The 23,010-nt window shown below is 42.6% G+C and overlaps 1 protein-coding gene across 4 annotated transcripts in view; it reads right to left on the minus strand.

The window, feature by feature from the left end:
- The window catches only part of STXBP5 (syntaxin binding protein 5), a 1,098,992-nt gene that overhangs the window by 648,256 nt on the left and 427,726 nt on the right, over positions 1 to 23,010 (minus strand). For all 4 annotated transcript variants that reach the window (XM_029594044.1, XM_029594043.1, XM_029594042.1 and 1 more), the window contains exon 7: positions 9,627 to 9,710. In XM_029594044.1, the coding sequence (XP_029449904.1) occupies positions 9,627 to 9,710 (84 nt within the window). The remainder of the gene's footprint in view (positions 1 to 9,626; positions 9,711 to 23,010) is intronic.

Raw genomic sequence — 23,010 nt, forward strand, 5'->3', positions numbered from 1 at the left:
TCTTTTTCTGCTGTCACAATTCTATGTTTACAGTAATGCTTACAAAATATTTTCCTGTTTAGAAAGTAGGTTGTATTTCTAGTAACACTAGGGAAATAAGCAGCAGTAGCTCTTTATAATAGACATTTTTATTAAAATGGTCTTCCAAATGATTTTTGCAAAATGTTACATGACGATAATCAAATTGTGCTCATTATAGCAAATGACTTACAACCATTTGTTGTTTATCAAGACCACTGTGCTAAAAAGCTTCAACAAGAATCAATACCAAAATTTAATCAAGAAAAGGTTAAGAAAAAAAGGCAGTAGCATTATCAGTAATGAGGTTTTCAAGTGAGAGGAGTCAAAGAGCATCCCACAAAGTTTAAAAGAAACCAAAACTAAAATTTCTTAAGGCACTCTTCATCCAAATTTGAGACTTAGAAAAATTTCTAGCAGAAATTTGTCAACTTATACTCGTTTTTAGGTCAGCTCCTGCTCATAATCATATAATACATCATCAACTTTAATATAATATGCTCGAGTTTCAATGTATCTTTCCTGACATGTAGAATTGTTGTCCTGGCATCAACTTAAGCTGCATCTGGAATTGGGTGGATGACATGATGAAAATGCTCTGACCGTTTTACATGCCTAGGCCCTATGATAAAAAGGAGACTAGCCATAACATGATGGCTATCCCTTCCCCCATAGGAGCTGGTCCTGGGTAATACAAGCTGCTGTGGGAAAGTGTCCTGCCTAGGTTAGAAGACAAGTAGGCCAGGCACAAGAGACCTACTGAAGATAGTGAATTACGGGTTGCAGCCATACACTGGGGTAAGAACAAATGTCTATCAAGTCCAGCATCCTGACAGTGGCCAAACGGGGTCGCAAGTACTTGGTAGGATTCCAAAGTATAGATGCAATCGCTCCTACTAATTCCCAGGGATAAGCAGTAGCTTTCCCAAGTCTACACAGCTAATACTGGTTTAATCCTTTCAAAACCCAGCTACACTGCTTTCACCACAACAATTCCAGAGTTTGGTTGTACACTGGGTGAAAAAAATACTCTTGATTTGTTTTAAAAGCATTACCCATTAGCTTCATAGAATGTCCCCTAGTCCTAGTACTACTGGAAAGGGTAAAGGGTAAATAACCATTCCCTATTTACTCGTTCCACACCACTCAAGATTTTATAGACCTCTATCACATCTTGTCTCAGCCATCTCTTCTCTAAGCTGAAAAGCACTAACCTATTTAGTCTTCCCTCATAAAGGAGCTGTTATACCCCCTTTATCATTTCAGTTTCCTCTTTGCACTTTTTCAAGTTCCACTATATCTTTTTTTGAGATGAGGTGACCAGAACTGCACAGAATACTCAAGATGCAGTTGCATCATGGATCAATACAGAGGCATTACGATACCTTTCACTTTATTTTCCATTCATTTCCTTATAATGTCTAATATAGTATTTGCTTTTTTTGATTGCCACTGTACACTGAGCCAAGGATTTTAAAGTACTGTCCTGGGTGGTGAACGCCTAATATGGATCCCAGCATTATGTAACTATTGCTTGGATTATTTTTTCCTATATGCCTCACTTTGCACTTGACATTACATTTCATCGGCCATTTGTTCAATCCCTGGGTCGTGCAATGTTCTTTTGCAATTTCTCATAATTGGCTTATTTAACTACTTTGAATAATTCTGTGTCCCCTGCAGATTTGATAAGATCACTCATCAATCCCTTTTCCAAATAATTTATAAATATATTAAAATGAACCAGTCCCAGTACAGATTTCTGTGCACTACAGATCTGTAAGGCACGATTTCCCTTTGCTAAATCCATGTTGGCTCTTCCCCATTAATCTATTTCTGTCCAGTTAACTAATTTTGTTCAACAATACATACCTAAAAGAGATTCTCAGGATTTATAAAATGTAAAACTAATTCTACATCTAACACACATCAGAAATGCAATTCAAATATGATACACTTATTTATACAAAATTTGTTCAAAATGTGTCACAAATGTAATATTTATTTAGATTTTTATACTCCGATTTTCGACACTCAAAGGAATAATTCAATCAAAAAAAATTTATAACAATATTCTTCGTATAAAAACAGCTTTCACATTTTTCATACATACAAAAATACATAATTACTTTATATACCTCAACTCACCTCTGATGCTCATACACTCATATAATACTCACTCATACACACAATCACAAGTAATTCCCATAATACCTGCAGCTGAAATGGTCCCAATACTACAAAATAAGTCTTCTATATCTTTTCTTGACTATCCCTTCATTATCTCAGTCTTCATTATCTTCTTCACTATCGCAACCAGGGATCCTCGTTTCTCCTGCAGACATCTTCAGGGGAATACATCTCTTAAAGGAGTCATATTCACTAATATGAAAATCACTTCCCATGACCACTTACTTCCAAGTATGGAAACATTAGCTTCACCTTGAACATTTAAAGCTCAACAATGATTCAATAAATGTATTAATATACTTCTACCACTGATATACTTCCCAAGCAGATATTTCTTACAGACATTAGCTCATATTCTACATTTCTCACAGCATCTCACATGAGGCTGGGTTCCATATTAAGTGTCACCATCCAGGAAAAAGATCTTGGGGACATGGTGGACAATAACTTGAAATCCTTGGCTTAGTGTGTAGCGGTAATCAAAAAAGCAAATAGAATGTTAGGTAGTATACGTTTTCTGCTGGGTTTGTGTTGAGCTACAGGAGTATATAGCTGATCTGTGGCATGAGAACAGAAAGATTGTCCCCCTTCCAGTCAGTTCAAATCTGATCATATTATGATCACTATTGCCAAGCGGTGTCACCATTACGTCTCTAACCAAATCCTGTGTTCCACTAAGAACAGTCCGCTAGCCAATGGGATAGGGTCTGCTTAGAGACAGTGACTCCTAATCTGTTTTTGTCGAAGGAGACAAAAAGCTGAGTGGAGATGCGGTGAGGTGCTGTCTGATCCAAGTAAAAGGCAAGCGCCCTTTTACAATCCAGTGTGTGTAGAGCATGCTCACCCTGGTGAGCATGAGGTCTTGGGGAAATAAAGAAGGAAACACAATTGACTGGTTGAGATGGAACTCCGAAACCACCTTGGGAAGGAACTTTGAGTGCGTTCTCAGGACCACCTCATTGTGACAAAACTTTGTATAAGGTGGTTAAGACACCAGAGCTTGTAGTTCACTAACTCTGTGAGCTGATGTAACCACGACTAAGATAACTTTCCAAGAAAGGTACTTCAGGTCACAAGAACACAATGGCTCAAATGGAGGTTTCATGAGTTGTAAGAGGACTACGTTGAGATCCCAGGAGACCGCCGGAGGGCGAGTCTCCTGGGATCTCAGACCACTACAATGAGGATTCACCTCAGTGCCAATGGCACTGAGGTGAATCCTCATTGTAGTGGTCTGCAGACCAGATTCGGAGAGGGACAACAGGAAGTCTAAGAGTGCGGGGAAGGGATCCAGAGCGCAACCCTCACACCAAGCTGAGAACCTTTTCTACTTTAGATTATACAATTTTTTGGTCGAAGGTTTTCTGGATTCCAGAATACCATGAGACACCCCTTCTGACAGGCCAAGGGCCTGCACAGTTACCCAGTCAACATCCAAGCCATGAGAGCTAAGGCTTGCAGGGTGGGGTAGCGCAGACTGCCCTGGTCCTGGGTAATTAGGTCTGGAGCTGTCCCCAATCAGATCAGGGGGCTGCAAGACCAAGCCTCGAAGGGTTGGAAACCAGACATGAGGGGGCCAGCAGGGGTTAATCAGGATCCTGCTGCAACTTCTGGAGTGCTTTCGATATGAGAGGAAAGGGAGGGTAAGCGTATAGCAGACCCAGTGGATTGAGAAAGCATCCACTAGCGATTCTTTGCTCCTCCAACCGAGGGAGCGGAAGCGGCACACTTTCCTGTTTTCCAAGGAGGCAAAGAGGTCTATGTCCGGGATGCCCCAGGAGCAAAATATCTGGTTCACTACCTCTTGATTGCAGGACCACTCGTGGGGCCGGAATGCCTGACTCAAGGCATCTGCTAGGGTGTTGTCCCTCCGCAGAAGGTACACTGCCCGGAGGGAGATCCCGTTTTCAATGGCCCACGACCAAATGTGGACCGCCTCCTGACAGAGGGGGTAGGACCCCATTCCCATTTGTTCAGATACCACATGGACACCTGACTGTTGGTCTGAACAAGAACCACTTTGTTCAGGACCTGCTCTCAGAACACCTGAATGGTGTACTGAATTGTTCGCAACTCCAAGAGGTTGATCTGGAGCTGCGATTCCTGTGCTGACCAAAACCCTTGGCTGCAGAAGCCTGTAATATGTGCTCTCCAACCCTGTCCTAGAAGTATCGTGGTGAGTGTGGCTTGGGGATGAGCGCTCCAAAAGGGACATCCCCACTCAAGATTCGAGGGCTTTCTCCACCATTGGAGAGACTGTGTTTAACAGTGTTGTGATTAGAACACGAGCACGCAGGTCCTGCATAGCCTGACACCATTGAGTGTGCAACGTCCATTGTGCCCCGCGCATGTATAGTCGAGCAAATGGGCTGGCATGTACTGTCGCCATGTGGCCCAGAAAACAGAGGAAGTGGTGAGCCGAGATATGGGGACAACTGGACACCTCCCGAGCAAAAGCCATGAGGGTTTCTACCCTATCCCGAGGCAGAAAAGCTTTTGCCTGGACCGTGTCCAGTCGTGCCTCAATGAAGTCCAGTTGTAATGATGGTGGGAGATGGGATTTGGAATAGTTGATCAGGAATCCCAGAGTCTCCAAAGTCTCGATTGTGAGGTGCATGGCATTCTGAGCCCCGTCGGGAATTGCCCTTGATAAGCCAATCATTGAGGTAGGGGAAAACATGAATCCCCTGCCTTTGAAGATGGGCTCCGACAACCGCAAGACATTTGGTGAAGACACGGGGTGAGGTTGCCAGGCCAAAGGGCAGAATGCGATACTGATTGTGGTTCCTATCGACCAGGATTCGCAGGTACTGTTGATCTGCCTGGCATATGGGGATATGGGCAAATGCATCTTTGAGATTGAGGGAGAAGAGCCAATCTCCCGCCTTGAGAATGGGAATCAGGGTGCCCAGCAAAACCATTTTGAACTTTTCCTTCACCAAGAAATGGTTTAAAGCCCTCTGGGTCCAGAATGGGACATAGGCCACCCATATTGGGGATTAGAAAATAGCTGAAGTAGAACCCCTTGCCCTGTTGGCTGGGCATGATGGGCTCGACCACTTGAGCCAGAACGAGGGCAGAGAGCTCCTCTCGAAGTATTTGTAGGGCCCTGCTGCTCTCCACCAGGGACACAGAGGTGAGCAGGGTGGAAGCTGCTGGAAATGCAACTGGTAACACAGACGCACAATGGACAGGATCCAAAGGTCCAACGTGATTGAGGGCCACCAATCTGTGAACAGCTGGAGCAGACCACCAACCCGGGGGGGGGGGGGGGGGGGGGGGGGAGGTGTCCTGCTGAGGAGGCTGGCTCATGCTTCCTGGCCGCCAGTCAAAACCCCGTGGCAGGCAGGGTTCTGCGGTGGTACTGTAGTTGCCCAGGGTGGTCAAGGTTGTCTCGGCCTCGCCCTGGGAACAGCCAGTTGAACCCGGAACCTCTGTGCAGGCGGGAAATATTTCCAAGGCCGATAAAAAGGCCTCTTAGAATATTGCCGTGGGGGTTTCTTGGGTGGCTAGGTGTCAGAGGTACTTAGCTGACACTCCTTCTGATTCTGTCTCTGAACAGATTCTCCCCTGTACATGGCAAGTCAGCCAGGCAGTCTTGGACCTCAGAGTGCAAGTTTGAGGCCCTCAGCCACGCCGTCCGCCATGCTCCTATGTCTGCTGTGGTGGTTTTCATGGCTGTCTTGAAAACGTGATAAGCAGAACAAACTTGTGCTTATTGCACTCTAGACCCTGCTGGACAATGGTCTGGAAATCCTCCTGGAATTGCTGTGGCAGGTGCTCACTAAATTCAAGGGCCTGCTTGCAGAGGTTCCTGGAATACTGCCCCATGTTTAGGTGGTAGCAAGCTATGCGTGCAGTCAGCATAGCACCCTGAAGCATCTGTCACCCAAGGGGATAGAGAGCTCTATGCTTGCACGCTGGGGGAGCAGAGGCATGGTTGTGGACCCTTTTAAGCCTTCTTTAGGACTGACAACCACCACAGATTGGTATGGGAGTTGACTGTGGTCGAACCCAGTGCTTTGACTAGGTAAGACTGCGTTGGTCTTCCAGTTAACTGGTGGTACTGATATGGGGTATTCCCAAAGGTGGGTTACTAGCCCCTTGAAAATGTCATGGACTGGCACCGCCACCACCTCTTTTGAGGCATCCATGAATTGTAGAATCTCAAGCATTTTATGCCTGGTGACCTGCTCTGTTAAAATCTGGAAAGGCATGGATTCTGCCATGGCCTTGAAGAAATCCATGAAGGAAAAATCATCTGGGGGAGATTTTCATTGCTCCTCTGGTGGAGAGGGCTCGGAAGGCAGATCCTCCAATTCTTCAGAGGAGGAGGATACAGATGCCTCTCCCTCCCAGGAGTCATAAGAGGCTTCCCCCTCACTACAACCCTCCGGGGATGCAGGGCGGGGGGTTCTCAAGTGCATTGAGAGAGGAGCTGGAGACATTGCCGGGCCTCAAGGTTGCAGGAGTGCCAATGGATCCAATGGAGTCAGTGGGATCGGGGGCACCAAAAGCATTGGTTGAATTGATCCCAATGGCCCTGAGAGGCCATCATTGAGCATGATGGCCCTTCCTCCTCAGAGGAGTCGCTCACTGGTATGGGGGCCAGTGGCAGTGGTGCACCTTTCAGCTGCGAAGAGGTTTGGGGCCCTGGAGCTGGCTGTGTTGGCAGGATACTAAGCAACATATCGAGCTGTTCCAGTAATGGCGCAAACACCAATGGAGTAGGCTTTTACGGCAGTGGCGGTATCGGTGGAATCAGAGGCTCGAAGCCCTGCAGGGCCCTGCTGACCACCAACCGTGCACACTTCTCCAACTCCTCCTCAAAGACAGCCAAGGATAAAATGGCTTGAGGAGGAGCAGGCGGAATCGGGACATCCCCTAGGGCATCAAGGGGCACAGAGCCCTCCACCGACGTCAGTGGACGCCACATGGAGGCATCAGTGGGGGTCGGAGGGAAATCACTTCCTCTGCCCTTGACCGCTTTCTGGGAGGCATGGAGGTCGATGCCTGTCTACAGTCTGGCTTCGACAATAATCGATGACTGTTTCTTTGACCTTTCTCGATGGTCACCGTGGTCCTTGCCTGGAACCCATGGAGACTGTGAGGAACCTGACTGGTAATGGGATGACAAGGATCGTGGTTGGTCCCCTGCACAGAGATCAGCGCTGGGGAACGTACAAGGGGGTGATACCAATGGAGTTGAAACTGGAATCTCATTTCCGAGCGGGGTGGAGTTCCCCAAGGCAGAGGACTGATCCGACTGCTTGGACACAAAAGGTTTTTCCATCTTATCGAGACAGGCCCGATGACCCTTGGGCTGGCATCTGTGCATAGAGATCGCAACCACGGACATTGTGGGATGCCCCCAGGCAGAAGACACAGACCTCATGGGGGTCTGTGATGGACATAGTCCGGGGGCACTGGGGGCATCGGTGGAAGCCAGTCGATGCCATGGAAAAAAAGTTTGCAACGTGCGGTCAATGGTCAGCAGGCACCGGGGAAGGAGGCCATCAGCAATCGACCGCAAAAGCACGAGGGACTTACCAGATCACTGAAAGGGAACCGAATAGGCAAAGGACCCTACTCGATGCATGGAAGGAAAAATTCCGAACCAACAGAAGAGACTGCCAAAAAGAGCGCGAGCTCCATGACAAAGCAACAGCTTCATGGAAAAGAAGAGACTGATGAGGAACCCCACGTGGACACGTGGTTAGTGGCATGCTGGGCATGCTCAGTGTGCCTGTCAAAGTTTTCCGTGCTGGGCTCCATCGGATGATGTCACCCATGTGCGAGGACACCATCCTGCTTGACCTTGGCAAAATTTCTTACTATGCTATTGAGGCTGTGGCTATGGAGAATCTTTTCTTGCTATTTTCTTGAAAATGTTTATTTTTTCTGCAGAGAAATATGTTTTCTTAGAACCCTCTTAACTTTGATCCTTTATTGATTCTAGGATCCCCAATAATGGAGGGCTCCCAACTCCCTGATGTGTTGGATAGAGGGCTGTTCTCAATTAAATGGGGTTTTATGATGGCTCTTGTACAATGGTATTATGTCCTCTTAGAAGACATTATTTGTTCCCATTTCCTTTAATCTCTCTGTATTTCTGGGCCTTCTATATATACATTTTTGTTTAATGTAAGCAATAGGCTTACATATTTGTTACTGTAATTTCCTATTTTATTTGCTTTTTCTTCTTGCTTATTATGCTAGTGTATACTTGTATATTATTCTCAAAACATAAATAAAAAGTGCCTTGAGCTGAGCCTAAATCACTCCTTTAACAGAGCCGAAAACAGTTAAAGTTATAGCGTCCAATAAAAAATACCAGTTTGGCTAAGATATACTCATTGCTTAAACACACCTCTGAAGATCCAGGAAGAGCCAACACTGCTTCCCCTCCAGCATCCAGATCAGCTTTACTCTCTATTGGTATAACCCATAATTATTTCAGATACACAGTCAGCAATACTATTGGCCTAATTTTTAATCCCCCACGCATGTAAGAAAATGGGGGATATGCACGTGGCCGGGTCTTGTACGCGCTGCATGCATCTTTAAAGGAGCCCGGCTATGCATGTAACCCCTGTTATGCGCCAAAGTGCAAGGCCCGGATAAAGGGGCAGTCTGAGGGGGGGAAGGGGCGGGACTGGAGGCGGCCAGTACAGCAGCCATTTGCCGCTGTGCCGGGGAAGTGCCTGCTGCAACCCTGCCGGCACGCACAGCTTGCTACTTCTCCTGTTGAGGAGGAAAAGGTAAAAAAAAAAAAAAAAATCGGGGGTAGATAGGATAGGGATAGGGGGCAGGGAGGAGAGGAGAGGAGAAGAGAGGTTAGTGTAGGGAAGCTCCCTCCCAGTCCGCTCCTTAATTGAAGCAGACTGGGAGGGAACTGCGGAAGGCCGGGATGCATCGCCATGCAAAATTTGCAGAACTATACCCCCCTAGCGTGCGGCCAAACTATTTTATAACACACGCGTGCATGTTATAAAATTGGCGCATCCATGTGTGCGTGCCAGGAAGCACAAGCACATACACGGACAGGCGTAACTTTAAAAATCTACCAGTCTATGAATTACTGCAAGTGTTGTTCAGTAACCTTTATGGTCTTGGTAACTTGCCATGTTTTCTTTTCTCTGATGGGTTTCACAGCATTCCTGTGTAACATGACACTTAACAGTTAACACTATAAGAACATAAGAAATTGCCATACTGGGTCAGACCAAGGGTCCATCAAGCCCAGCATCCTTTTTCCCCCAACAGTGGCCATCTTCTTGTTATAGAATAAAAATGATTTTCAACTTCAACAATATCAAGACTACTATAAAGAACCAACCAACTTCTAATCAATAATCAACACAGGGAAAAAAGTACAAAAAAACCCATAAAACTTGTAGAAATAAGATAACGTTTACCTCATCATATGTGTATCTGTAGTCCGCTTTCTTTGATTTCAGGTCCCATAATACCACTGTCCCAGACTCGAAGCCAACCAAAAGCTAAAACAATCAGAACATAAAATTATACAAATATAGTAATTCATACTTTTATAACACTGAAGGGAGAAATACAAGCTCATATCCTTTTTTATGTTGCTACTTGTTAATAAAACACCAAACTGCTATAATTTATCACTCAGAAAACATTTCAGATCATGCTTTAGCAAAAACAGAGAAACACATTGGTTTATAATCATATTTTAATACTTTTAAAAAATGTATTATTGAACTTTCAAGAGGAACAATATAGGAAAAACACAATAATCTGCTAATACAGATCAAACTTTGATAACCAAGTAATATTCTGTAATAAAATTTGAACCAAATTTAATATATAAATTAAATTCTGTATATTAAAGTGCATTTAATTATTAACAGCAAGATAAGAACATCTGGCTACTATTTTAAACTGATGCACATGGATTAACAGTAAAAGCAATAAACTGGTACCAACAAGATAAAGATGACTGTCTCCAACTGAGCAGATATCAAAGAATCCTCAAAACCCAATTTTAAACCTTGTATATAGCAGATGGAAAGTTATTTGTTGGAGAAGATCAAATCAGTAAATTTGACTAGCCGACTAACATTCATTAATGAAGAAAGTCCCAATGCAGTTCACAATATGCAGATGTGTCTAAGTCTTGAGAGTCAGAAAGATTAAACTGTGTGTGTGAGAGGAGACACAATAAGAAGATCTGCATTCAACAACTATTAGAAATCTGTATAGAGGATATTCATTTGCAAGTTTTTCAGACATGCACGTGAAATGTGAACTAAGATGTACATCTTTTTAAACACGTATAAAAATAGAACACTTCCTGTTATCAGATAACCTCCTATAATATTCTCTCCCTTGATTAAATATAGTTAAAATAAAAAACAAAAAAAACCCCAGGAAATTTATCCAGAACAAACTGGATTAAGATAAATATTTCATATATATTCTGGGTAAACTGAAAAATATGGAAACTTCTTAAAAGCTCATTCAAATAAAACATGGAAAAACAAAAACAAAAAAAAATACAAAAATCAGCTTTTCAAAATGACAAATTACTGGTCTACCTTACAATAATTCCAGAAGGACTGACATCTCAAAGGAATTACCACTAATGTGTAATACAATTTTTGTTTCAGGATCATACCATTTCATAAATGTATTGTATGATGTTATGTCTATATGGCTCAAGATTACAGCACACAATCAGCAAAAACTAAACTATGCTAAAATAAATGCTAAGATTGTAGATGAATTGATCCAATTATGTTTAACTGGCATGCCAGAAATCACATCTTTTGAGAAGATCATATACAAAATTAATTTTCACTGAAACAGGACCTTTAAAATTCACTTGGGTTCAAGTCTACAACTACATCTAATTATTACCATATTCATTAACTACTGTAATCTACATGTCATGCTTCCCAGCTCACTGGGGAACTAATTATTTTTAAACAAATCAAATAATCTTAGACTACCCAAAGCCCTGAACAAATTAATCAAATTTGGTAATTTGTATGATGTAAATGCAGGTTATATTATTACCTGTAAGAGCATATATAACTCAAGAAGAATGATACCTACTTAATGATAGACTACTTTAAAAAAAAATCAAATTTTTAAGAATATTTAATTTTAGAACACTTCAAAGCAGTACATTTTTATTTATTTAGGTGTCTAACTGCTCTCTTACATTTATTTATCACATTTCCAGAGGCTCGGGTGGTCAATTAACGAATGAGATAACTAGGTACTCAAAATGTCTATGCTCCATGAGAATGTCCATACCTTTAAGAGACAAACACAAAATCTACAAAATTCATAAAGTCCATATATTTTAGATTAGAAAGTACAATGTCCTGGTTTCAGTGTGAATGACAGAACACAAAGCTGAGATGTTTAGGGACCAGGCTTAGTAGATTTTCCCCAACAATGTACATAGGCAGGGCACTGGGCCAGTACATAGAAAATAGGATAAAACATAAGCATTGTCAAGTTAAGTGTAAAACATTGATAAGACAGGCGAAGAGAGAATTTGAAATGAAGTTGGTCATAGAGGCAAAAACTCATAATAAAAACTTTTTTTTTAAATATATCCAAAGCAAGAAACCTGTGAGGGAGTCGGTTGGACCATTAGATGACAGAGGAGTTAAAGGGGCTCTTAGGGAAGATAAGGCCATTGCAGAAAGACTAAATGAATTCTTTGCCTCCGTGTTTACTAATGAGGATGTTGGGGAGATACCAATTCCGGAGATGGTTTTCAGGGGTGATGAGTCAGACAAACTGAACGAAATCACTGTGAACCTGGAAGATGTAATAGGCCAGATTGACAAACCAAAGAGTAGCAAATCACCTGGACCAGATAGTATGCATCCTAGGGTACTGAAGGAACTCAAAAATGAAATTTCTGATCTATTAGTAAAAATGTGTAATCTATCATTAAAATCATCCATTGTACCTGAAGACTGGAGGGTGGCCAATGTAACCCCAATATTTAAAAAAGACTCCAGGGGCGATCCGGCTACCTATAGACCAGTGAGCCTGACTTCAGTGCCTGGAAAAATAGTGGAAACTATTCTCAAGAACAAAATCGTAGAGCATATAGAAAGATATGATTTAATGGAACACAGTCAACATGGATTTACCCAAGGGATGTCTTGCCTAACAAATCTGCTTCATATTTTTGAAGCGGTTAATAAACATGTGGATAAAGGTGAACCAGTAGATGTAGTGTATTTGGATTTTCAGAAGGCGTTTGACAAAGTCCCTCATGAAAGGCTTCTACGAAAACTATAAAGTCATGGGATAGGAGGCGATGTCCTTTCGTGGATTATAAACTGGTTAAAATATAGGAAACAGAGAGTAGGATTAAATCGTCAATTTTCTCAGTGGAAAAGGGTAAACAGTGGAGTGCCTCAGGAATCTGTACTTGGACCAGTGCTTTTCAATATATATATATATCTATATATAGATATAGATATATATATATATATATATATATATATAAATGATCTGGAAAGGAATAAGATGAGTGAGGTTATCAAATTTGCGGATGATACAAAATTGTTCAGAGTAGTTAAATCACAAGCAGACTGATACATTACAGGAGGACCTTGCAAGACTGGAAGATTGGGCATCCAAATGGCAGATGAAATTTAATGTGGACAAGTGCAAGGTCTTGCATATAGGGAAAAATAACCCTTGCTGTAGTTACACGATGTTAGGTTCCATATTAGGAGCTACCACCCAGGAAAATGATCTAGGCATCATAGTGGATAATACTTTAAAATCGTCAGCTCAGTGTGCTGCAGCAGTCAAAAAAGCAAACAGAATGTTAGGAAAATGTCATAATGCTTCTATATCGCTCCATGGTGAGACCGCACCTTGAATACTGTGTACAATTCTGGTCGCCGCATCTCAAAAAAGATATAGTTGCGATGGAGAAGGTACAGAGAAGGGCAACCAAAATGATAAAGGGGATAGAACAGCTCCCCTATGAGGAAAGGCTGAAGAGGTTAGGGTGTTCAGCTTGGAGAAGAGACGGCTGAGGGGGGATATGATAGAGGTCTTTAAGATCATGAGAGGTCTTAAACAAGTAGATGTGAGTCGGTTATTTACACTTTCGAATAATAGAAGGACTAGGGGGCATTCCATGAATTTAACAAGTAACACAATTAAGACTAATCGGAGAAAATTATTTTTCACTCAACGCACAATAAAGCTCGAATTTGTTGCCAGAGGATGTGGTTAGTGCAGTTAGTGTAGCTGGGTTCAAAAAAGGTTTGGATAAGTTCTTGGAGGAGAAGTCAATTAATGGCTATTAATCAAGTTTACTTAGGGAATAGCCACTGCTATTAATTGCATCAGTAGCATGGGATCTTCTTAGTGTTTCGGTAATTGCCAGGTTCTTGTGGCCTGGTTTTGGCCTCTGTTGGAAACAGGATGCTGGGCTTGATGGACCCTTGGTCTGACCCAGCATGGCAATTTCTTATGTTATGTTCTTAGATGCCGCCAATAACCCAGCGCCGTGCCTGGAGCAAGGGGAGTGGGGAAAGGATTGTGGCACTCACATTGGCGGTGTCATCTCTGGCAGAAGCAGCATGTGTATCACGTGTTGATGCCAATGTGCTGACATCACTCCTGCGGCTCGGGCATGCGCAGCCAAGCACTGCAAGGCTGGCTGCAGGGAGGGAAGAAGGGCAGAGGGACTGAGCAGGTGAATAGCCCCAATTATGGAACGGGCCCAGGAAGAAGGGCTGGGACATCCTGGGATAGCCATTGGGTGATTTGAAGCCAGGGGCAAAGCCAGCAGTGCGGGGAGTTTTCTAGGCAGCACACCCAGGCTCCATCCCTTTCTGCTCCTGCTCCCCGTGCTGCTGCCATCACTCACGGATAAGTCATCTCTTCTGGAGAAATTCTTATAATAGTTGGCTGAGAAGCAGAGAGGTCAGGATTCAAATCCTGCTTCTCCCACTAAGGCTCTAGTCTCCCCGGGCTGCTGGAATTAAAAAAAAAAAAAAAAAGCCACGAGGGAGAGGGCAATTTTAAGTCCTTTAATTCTGTAGTCATGCTGCGTGGTCGTAAACAGAGAGCCCTGGTCCCTGCTACTTTGCCCCAAGCACTGAAAATAACACTACCTTTTACGCACCACCACGATGCAGCCGGGTGCACTCTATCGTGCCCCCCCCCCCCCCACCCCTTTTTTCTTCATGGGTCTTCATTCCACTATATTTATAGCGGAATGATGAATCTAGGCCTTAGTTATCTAAGTAGTGGTTTTCTTTTTATTTATCTTTCTAGATCAGATGGATAAGTAGCGTTAGAGGCGTTACCCGACTAAGTACCACCTTTTCTGCCACTTATCCGGATAAGTCAAGCTTTCAAGACTGAGCCAGTTAAATCAGATCTCTAACCGGATACGTAGTGTTGCGCAGGGAGGTGGACCCTTGGCCTGGTGCAGGATTGATAGGCTCCCTGGTCCGACCCAGAGAGCGCCTGCCACCAGGTGGCGGAGCACAGGAGAAGACAGGGGCTAGCTGGAGCTTCACCAATAGCAACCCAGGGTTCCCTCAGGTTGAGCCCTTGGTTACCCGGGCCCCCTGGTCTTAGGTGGGCCTCGCAGGATCTCCGAGAGATAAAGTTCAGGGATGTGCCCACCACGAACAAGGGTGCGCGGTCGATGTTCAGGTCAGGAAGTCCAGGAGCCTGAGAAGGCCAGAACAGAGTCTCTGAATGAAGAGTGAGGAACAAGGCCAGAGTCAAGGATAGCGTGGTTAGCCAAAGTAGGGGTCAATACCAGTGGTCAGTCTGTGGATGGTCAGTCAGGCAAAGGTCAGGTTCCAGGAGGCAATCAGACGTGGTCAGTGGACAGGCAGAGGTCAGTACCAGGCAGCGTTCAGACGTAGTTGAGAAAACAGGCAGAGGTCAGTACTGAGAAGACAGTCCGAATAGTACTACCTGGGGAGACAAAGGAACAGGACGCTGGAACAGGAGGATGCTGGAACAGGAGACTGGAACAGGAGGATGCTGGAACAGGAGACTAGAACCAGATGCTGGAACAGGAGACTGGAACCAGAAGCTGGAACAAGGCACAGGAGCAGGAAGGCAAACTAGCTAGCACATTATCAACCCGATTGCCAAGGCAAGGTAGTGGGGTCAGACCATTTCATTTTAAGCAGCTATCAATCAGGGCGCACCACAGAGAAGGGTTCCACCCCTGGGCCTTTTAAGAGGGCAGGCAGTCTGCGTGCGCGCACCTAGGGGCAGGGCAGACACCACAGAGGAAGCCGAGCCCCGCCGTGAGGCATGGTCCAGAGTGGGAGCAAAGGGGGACCAGAGACACCGCGAGCTGGAAGCGGCTGAGGAGGGTACATGCCCGAAGCTGGTAGAAGGCATAGCGAGGTGATCAGGCCCGGCTACGGAGCGCAACACGTAGCAGTCAACTGCTATACGTGCGTATTTTTGCATCCAACTTATATACAAGTAGCAATTTTACCTGCTTAATTTACATGAATTCCACCCCCCCCCCCTTCGAATTAATTGGGAGATTTTGTAGTGAACATGGAAATAAAACCAGTTTTACCAATTAGTCTACCAGTTCATCTAGTCCATCTGCAGGTCATCAAGACCTTCCTAATTTTTCAGCCTGAACTTCCCCCAGTTTACCCACACCCTTCACCCAATCCATAATTTGTAGAGAGAGGTTGCTATGGCAGTAGGACTGCATTAAATTAGGGTCCTTTAAATGTATTAGTGTATTCACTATTTATCTGGTAGTGACCTACAAAGGAATGATTAAAACGATTAGGTGTGGGGAATTTCTGAATTTAAGTTAAGGCTATAGATATCTCGATATGTTCTTATCTCGATATGTTCTTTTTCCCAGAGCGCATAGTTAAACTCTGGAATTCACTGCTAGAGGATGTGGTTACAGCAGTTAGTGTACCTGGGTTTAAAAAAGGTTTGGATACGTTCTTAGAGGACAAATCCATAAACTGCTATTAATTAATAAGCAACAGTAGGCTTGAGATTTAATGTTTGGGTAATTGCCAGGTACTTGTGACTGGATTGGCCACTGTTGAAAACAGGATACTGGGCTTGATGGACCCTTGGTCTGACCCAGTATGGCATATCTCATGTTCTTAAGACCTTAGCGGTATTTAAACCTATTTAAAAAGACAGCTGGGCGCCTGTGTGCAAAGCTACGTATCCAATGATGTACATAGTGAGCAAAAAAAGCTTTATATGAAAGCTTGAGTAGATGCAATATTGGCAAGGGCCATCCATTGCTCCTGCCATGTGACAAGGGCTGACCAATGGCAGCGATAGCCCCTGCACATGGTAAGGGCAAAGGGCCATCGGCACCATTTTGATTAATGGCAGCCGATGGCCCGAGAGGGGGAGATCGCTCCCGGGACCCCGCTGGACCACCAGGGACTTTCGGTAAGTCTTGGGAGGGGAGGGGGTAGGGAGGGCGGGGTTGCAATTAATTAAATTTGAAGGGTTGGAGTGGGTTTGGGGTTTTTTGGGGGTTTTTTGGTTTTTGTTTTTTTTATGTGCCCTTTCTCCGCCCCCCCCCCCCCAAAAATGATAAAAAATACACGAAATTTTCTTATCATTTTGTCGCCCCCCCCCCAAAAAAAAAACACAATGAGTTAGGAAATATCATCTCTATTTCCTATTTTCGTTGCAAACGAATGCACATCCCTAATACACACACACATACAAACACATACATATTTATGTACTCTCTTTAGTAGTTATTTGCAATTAACTTCTGTATTATCTGACTTTATTTATTCTTTTATTGCTTACATAAACATGCTTTCATAAAGACCTGGAACCATGATGTTCTGAGTTAGAGTGTGCGTGTGGGGGCATATGTTCCTGGGTTCGAGTCCCAGGTATAATCCCAGTAATTGGGTTTACATTGGGTAGGCCCCCGAGGTAGCCCTGTGTGCATGCAGGTGATAAGCCCCTCCAGTAACTCCCAGTGTAGTCCCCTGTGAGATCAGCCCCCGGGTTAGAGTCCTCAGGCAGAATGCCAGTGTGCATGGTTTGAACCAAAGACTGAAGCAAAGAATTAATTTATTCTCTCTGCTATGGCTTTGTCATCCCTAAGTGCCCCTTTTACCCCTCAATCATGTAATGGTCCGACTGACTCCCTCACAGACTTTATTTTGAATGTACCTGAAAAGAGTTTTATTATGAGTTTTGCTTCCTCAGCAAACTTTTCAAATTTTTTGCCTTCCTTATCAATGCTTTGCATCTACCTTGCCAGTGCTTATGCTATTTCCTGTTTGCTTCATTCGGATTCCTTTTCTTTTTTGAAAGATGGTCTTTTAGTTATTATAGCTTCTTACCTCACTTTTTAACCATGCCAGTAATCATTTATTTTTCCGCCTTTTCTAATGTATGAAACATATCTGGCCTAGCCTTTCAAGATGGTAGCCTTTACAGCTGCTTTCAATTTTTTCCATACCATTTTCCTCTTTTATCATAGTCACCCTTTTGAAAGTTAAATACTATCACAGTTTATTTCTTTAGTATTCTCTCTCCAGTTAAGTCAAATCTGAACATATTGTGATCACTATTGTCAAGTGACTCTGACACTATTACTTAGTGTTCCACTAAGGACTAAGTCTAAAATAGTTTCCCCTCTTCTTGGTTCATGTACCAGCTGCTCCATGAAGCAGTCATTTATTTCATCTGGGAATTTTACCTCTCTAGTATGTCCTGATGGGACATTCATCCAGTCAATGCTGGGGTAATTGAAATATCCCCGATTACTGCGCTGCTGATTTTGTTAGCCTCCCTAATTTCTTTTAACATGTCATTACTCAACAAGTAACTTGCGGTTCTGATTGGTTCCTACTGCAAACCGGGGTGCCTCAGGGCTCAATCATTTTGGCAGTCCTTTTTAATATTTATATTCATCCACTTTGTAAGATTCTCTCTGGTCTGGGCTTGAATTATATTTATGTGGACGATATTCAGGTTTTTTTTTCCCCTGCAATACTGCTCAGACAACCACTCTTAGTCTAGCAGTTTATCTTTCAATAGTCAAAAGCTGGATGATAGGTTCTAAATCTAAATAAAACTGGTTGTCTTAGAAAAAATGAGAATCTGTTTCCTTCTGCTTTGATTTTTTTTTTTGCCATTCCCTTTCTAATAGCTCACAACCTCGTAACTTAGGGGCGATTGTGGATACTAATCTGAACCTTAAGACTCATATTATCCCTAATTCAAAAATCTTACTAGAAGCTTACAATGCTTTGGCAATTAAAACCTTAAGTCAAGCAGATTTTCAGATAGCAGTCCAATTGCTATTTCTACAATAGTATAGACTACTGTTATTTGCTCTACCTTTGTTTGCCCCTTTAGATTATTAAAAGCTATCCAGGTCATTCAAATTTCTGCTGCCAGAATAATCACATGTACTTCTCTATTTGAATAACAAACAGGAGCCCTTCTGCACGCAGATCATCTCAGCAGACAACAGAAAACGTGCAGGAAAAGATTCAATGTCCACACAAAATTTTTAGGGGTATAATTTTTTTCATTTTAGACGGCAACTCCACAGTGTATAAGTTACAGCATTCAGAGATGCAGAGCGGGTCCCCGACACGGACCCGTGTTTCGCTGCGAGGCTGCGTCGGGAGGGACAAACAGAATTTTAGTTGTTCTTCTGTTTGTCCCCTCCCGATGCAGCCTTGTGCGTTGAGTAAAAAAGAACTTTCTCCGATTAGTTTTAAATGTGCCCCATGCTAACTTCATGGAGTGCACCCTATTATCTGAAAGCGTAAATAACCGATTCACATCTACCCGTTCTAGACCTCTCATGATTTTAAACACCTCTATCATATCCCCCCTCCGTCGTCTCTTCTCTAAGCTGAAAAGTCCTAATCTCTTTAGTCTTTCCTCATAGGGGAGTTGTTTCATTCCCCTTATCATTTTGGTAGCCCTTTCTCTGTACCTTCTCCTTCGCAATTATATCTCTTTTGAGATGCGGCGACCAGAATTGTACACAGTACAACGTCTGTTGGATATTCCTAGCCACATGGTTACTTGTACCGCTGAATTCAGAGAATGTATGCTCTCTATAGCCAGAACAATGCTCTAGAATCTGTACCTCTGGAAGCCATCAGCTTACATTACAGACCTGAGTTTAAGCCAGCAAGTGTTACTGTCAAAGCAGCACTTACAGCCTGTCACTTCCTTATTTAACAGTTATGTTCTTGTTTTTGCTGTGTACTACTATCTTTTGTCAATTTTTAATTCTGAATGTTAACTGTATTACTTTATGTACGTAGTAAACTTTGTAAGACGCCCAGAATGTGGGATGGAGCAGCCTAGAAATATTATAAACAAACAACGATTCTGGCCAGGGGAATGGCAATACACCCTACTGCTATTTTATTCCTTTTCATCAGGAAATGTTTTCCTGCAGAAAACATTTATCCTGTTTGACTCAATGCCCTCTTTAATATATAATGCCACCTCTCCACCAATTTGATCTATCCTATCATTTTGATATAACTTGTACTGGTATCATAGTGATCCATTGGTTATCCTTCTCCTTTATTCAGTGTTGTGCACTAACTCTTCCAACTTATTTTTAGACTTCTAGACATTTCAAACTATGTTTATTGTTTGCATTAACATTCTGCTTATCAGTTAACAGAGGTACATTTGCAATCTTTCTGTGTTCTTTACTTAAACATACATGGTCAACTTTAGCATTTATTGCAACCTCTCTACTGGGATGCCCTAATTTCTCTTTAAAGATACATCATTCCAAGCTTCTGAGCGACTGTCAGCTATCTCCCATCATCTAGTTTAAAAAGCTGCTCTATCTCCTTTTTAATGGTTAGTGCCAGCAGCCTGGTTCCACTCTGGTTAAGGTGGAGCCCATTCTTGTGAAGAGGCCCACCCCCTTTCCCAAAAATGATGCCCAGGTCCTAACAAGCCTAAAACCCTCTTCCCTGCACCATAGTCTCATCCATGCATTGAGACTCTGGAGCTCTGCCTGCCTTTGGGTTCCTGCACGTGGAATGGGGGGCATTTCTGAGAATGCTAACCTGGAGGTTCTGGATGTCAACTTTCTAGCTAAAATCCTAGAATGCTTCTGTACTTTATGTTATTGGTACCCACATGTACCAAGACCCTCAGCAACTCCTCAGCACTGAAATTCTATCTATGTGATGCATGAAGTCTGCCACCTTTGCACAAGGCAGGCAAGTTACCAAGCGTTCCTCATATCAAGTCACCCAGCTATCTACAGGATAACAGGATGTATCTGATGACCGTAAGGTAGCCAAAACAGGTGGATAAGGGATGGTAAAAGCTAGAAAGATGTTTGGGTGTATAGGGAAAGGAATGCTCTTCAAGAAAAAAGGAGGTGATACTGCCCCTGTATAAGTCCCTGGTGAGACCTCATTTGGAAGAATGCAACTATAAAAGAACAAACAGGTTGGAGCTGGTCCAGAGGGTGGCTAATAAAATGGTCAGTGGTCTTTGTTCTAAAGCATCTGGAGCAGACAAAGATCTAAACATGTATGTCTTACAGGAAAGGCAGGATGGGAAGATATGATAAACATATTTAAAAGCCTCCAAGGTATCCAGGTAAACAAAGTGGGCCTCTTTCAAAGGAAAGAAGGCTCTAGATCAAGGGATCATGGGATGAGGGTGAAAGGGGATAGACTTAGGTGTAATCTAAGAAAATATTTCTTTACAGAGACAGTAATGGATGAATGAAACTGCCTCGCCATGGTAGAGACAAGGACATTATCTGAATTAAAGAAATCACAGGAGAAACAGAGGATCTCTGAGGGAGTTATGGAGATCAAAGCTGAATAGTTGGTGTAGCTAGGCAGACTATTATAGGCATAATGGTCTCTTTTTTTTTGCCATTATGTATCTCTGCTGAGCACAGAAAAAATGATGGAAATCGCAGAATGTAGTTGATAAATCTAAGCTTAACATTGTTACAAAGAAATATAAGATTGCACTTGGGGGAGCAAAAAATAAATTCTTCTTTAAAAAGACCTCTTGAGTTATTCTCAACCATTAAATCAGTATTTCCAAACTATCTCCTTGCCATGATTAATACGCATGAGATAGATTTGCATACACCAGGTTTCCAATGTATGCATATTCATTACAGATATCCTGGAAACCTAATTGGTTAGGTGTGCCTTGAGAAGAGGACTGGGAAACTAACTATTGCATAAACCAGTGCAGACAGAATATGAGTGAAGATTGAGGCGTTAAGTTCTTCGTAAATAAAAGACACTGTCAAAAGCTTCTTTAATTGCTTAAGTGATCAGGAATCTGTTTTATAGTTGGAATTTCAAAAGCTTCTCCTCCAAATGTCTTTGGGGTTTTATCTGTCCTGAACCCTGTTGGCTACTCATTAGACCCTTGTCCATCCTGGGTGATATACAGCCTGAAAGAAAATTTGTGACCTTTATTACTGACATAGTTCATGCCTCTTTTTGTGAAGGAGAAATATCGTTAATTTAAAAAGGCACTTATGTAGCCTGTTTTAAAAAAAAGACCATGCTAAATCCTCTTGATCTAGTTAATTATAGGCTGATATCAAATTTGCCCACCCTAAGTACGGTGTTGGAGAAACATGGCCTGCTCTGTTAGCATCAGTGTTTGTTTAGAGCAAATCACAATATAGAAGTCTTATTAGTGTCCATTGTAAATTTATCTCGATAGAGGGATGAATGTTCTAGTAACATTCTTTGACATTTCATCAGTTTTTGACACCCTTTCTCATGGAATAATATTTACTAGATTCTCAGAAATAGGTACTAGAGGTGAAGTCTTAAGATGGTTTCATCTTTTTTATATACTGTATGCAGCATATCAACTTGGGTGAGAAATTGTCATCTGTGAAAAGTTTAGAAACTGGGATACTTTAGGGGTTGGGCTCTTTCTGCTCCCTTGGTTAATTTGTATTTAGGGCCTTTGGGGGAAGATAGCCACTGAATATGGAATCCATATAAATTTTATGTGGATGATATCCAGATGTCCCCTTAGGAAGCCTGTGCAAGATACTGTAGCATTTATTTAGTCTTGCTTACAAAGTGTAGAGGGTTGGATGGCAAAGAATTGATTCATTTTAAATACAACCAAAATCAAAAGTATTATGGGTTAGTTGAGCACCAGATCCAGAAAAAAATGTGCTTGGGGCATACCTTCCCTTTGATGACACAGGCTAGGAATCTAGGTATAATTTTAGATTCTAGTTTGTCATTTATACCACAGAGAAAGCAAGCTATTCAAACAGCATTTTTTAAGTTGCACTGGTAAGAAATTCAGTATATTTTATGTCAAGATGATTTCTGGTCAGATACACATGCAATGGCTTTATCAACGCTGAACTACTGCAATCAAATTTATTTTGGTTTAGCAAAAAAGCACTTAAGAGCGCACTAATTAGCGTAAAATGCTGCTGCTCGCTTAATTATGGGGTTAAAAGAAAAGAAATCATATTGGACCAGTATTGCGGGAGCTACATTGGTTGCTGATTTCAGCAAGTGTAACATTTAACAGATTTAAAAGGCAACACAGGAAGGCGGGACTAGGATACCTGAAGGAACTTTTAATTTAATATAAGCAGGTTTGGGCTTTATGCTCAACTGAAAAACTGCAATTAATGATTCTATCCTTTAGTTTCATCTTCAGGAAACCTGTACCACAGCTTTTCTTCATTGCGGGACTGCACTACTGAAATTGAAATAGTCTGCTACTGGATTTCAGAGTTGATTTAGTTTTTGGGGTGTTTTT

This window comes from Rhinatrema bivittatum, chromosome 3 (assembly GCF_901001135.1).
Source record: "Rhinatrema bivittatum chromosome 3, aRhiBiv1.1, whole genome shotgun sequence".
Classification (NCBI taxonomy): Eukaryota; Metazoa; Chordata; class Amphibia; order Gymnophiona; family Rhinatrematidae; genus Rhinatrema; species Rhinatrema bivittatum.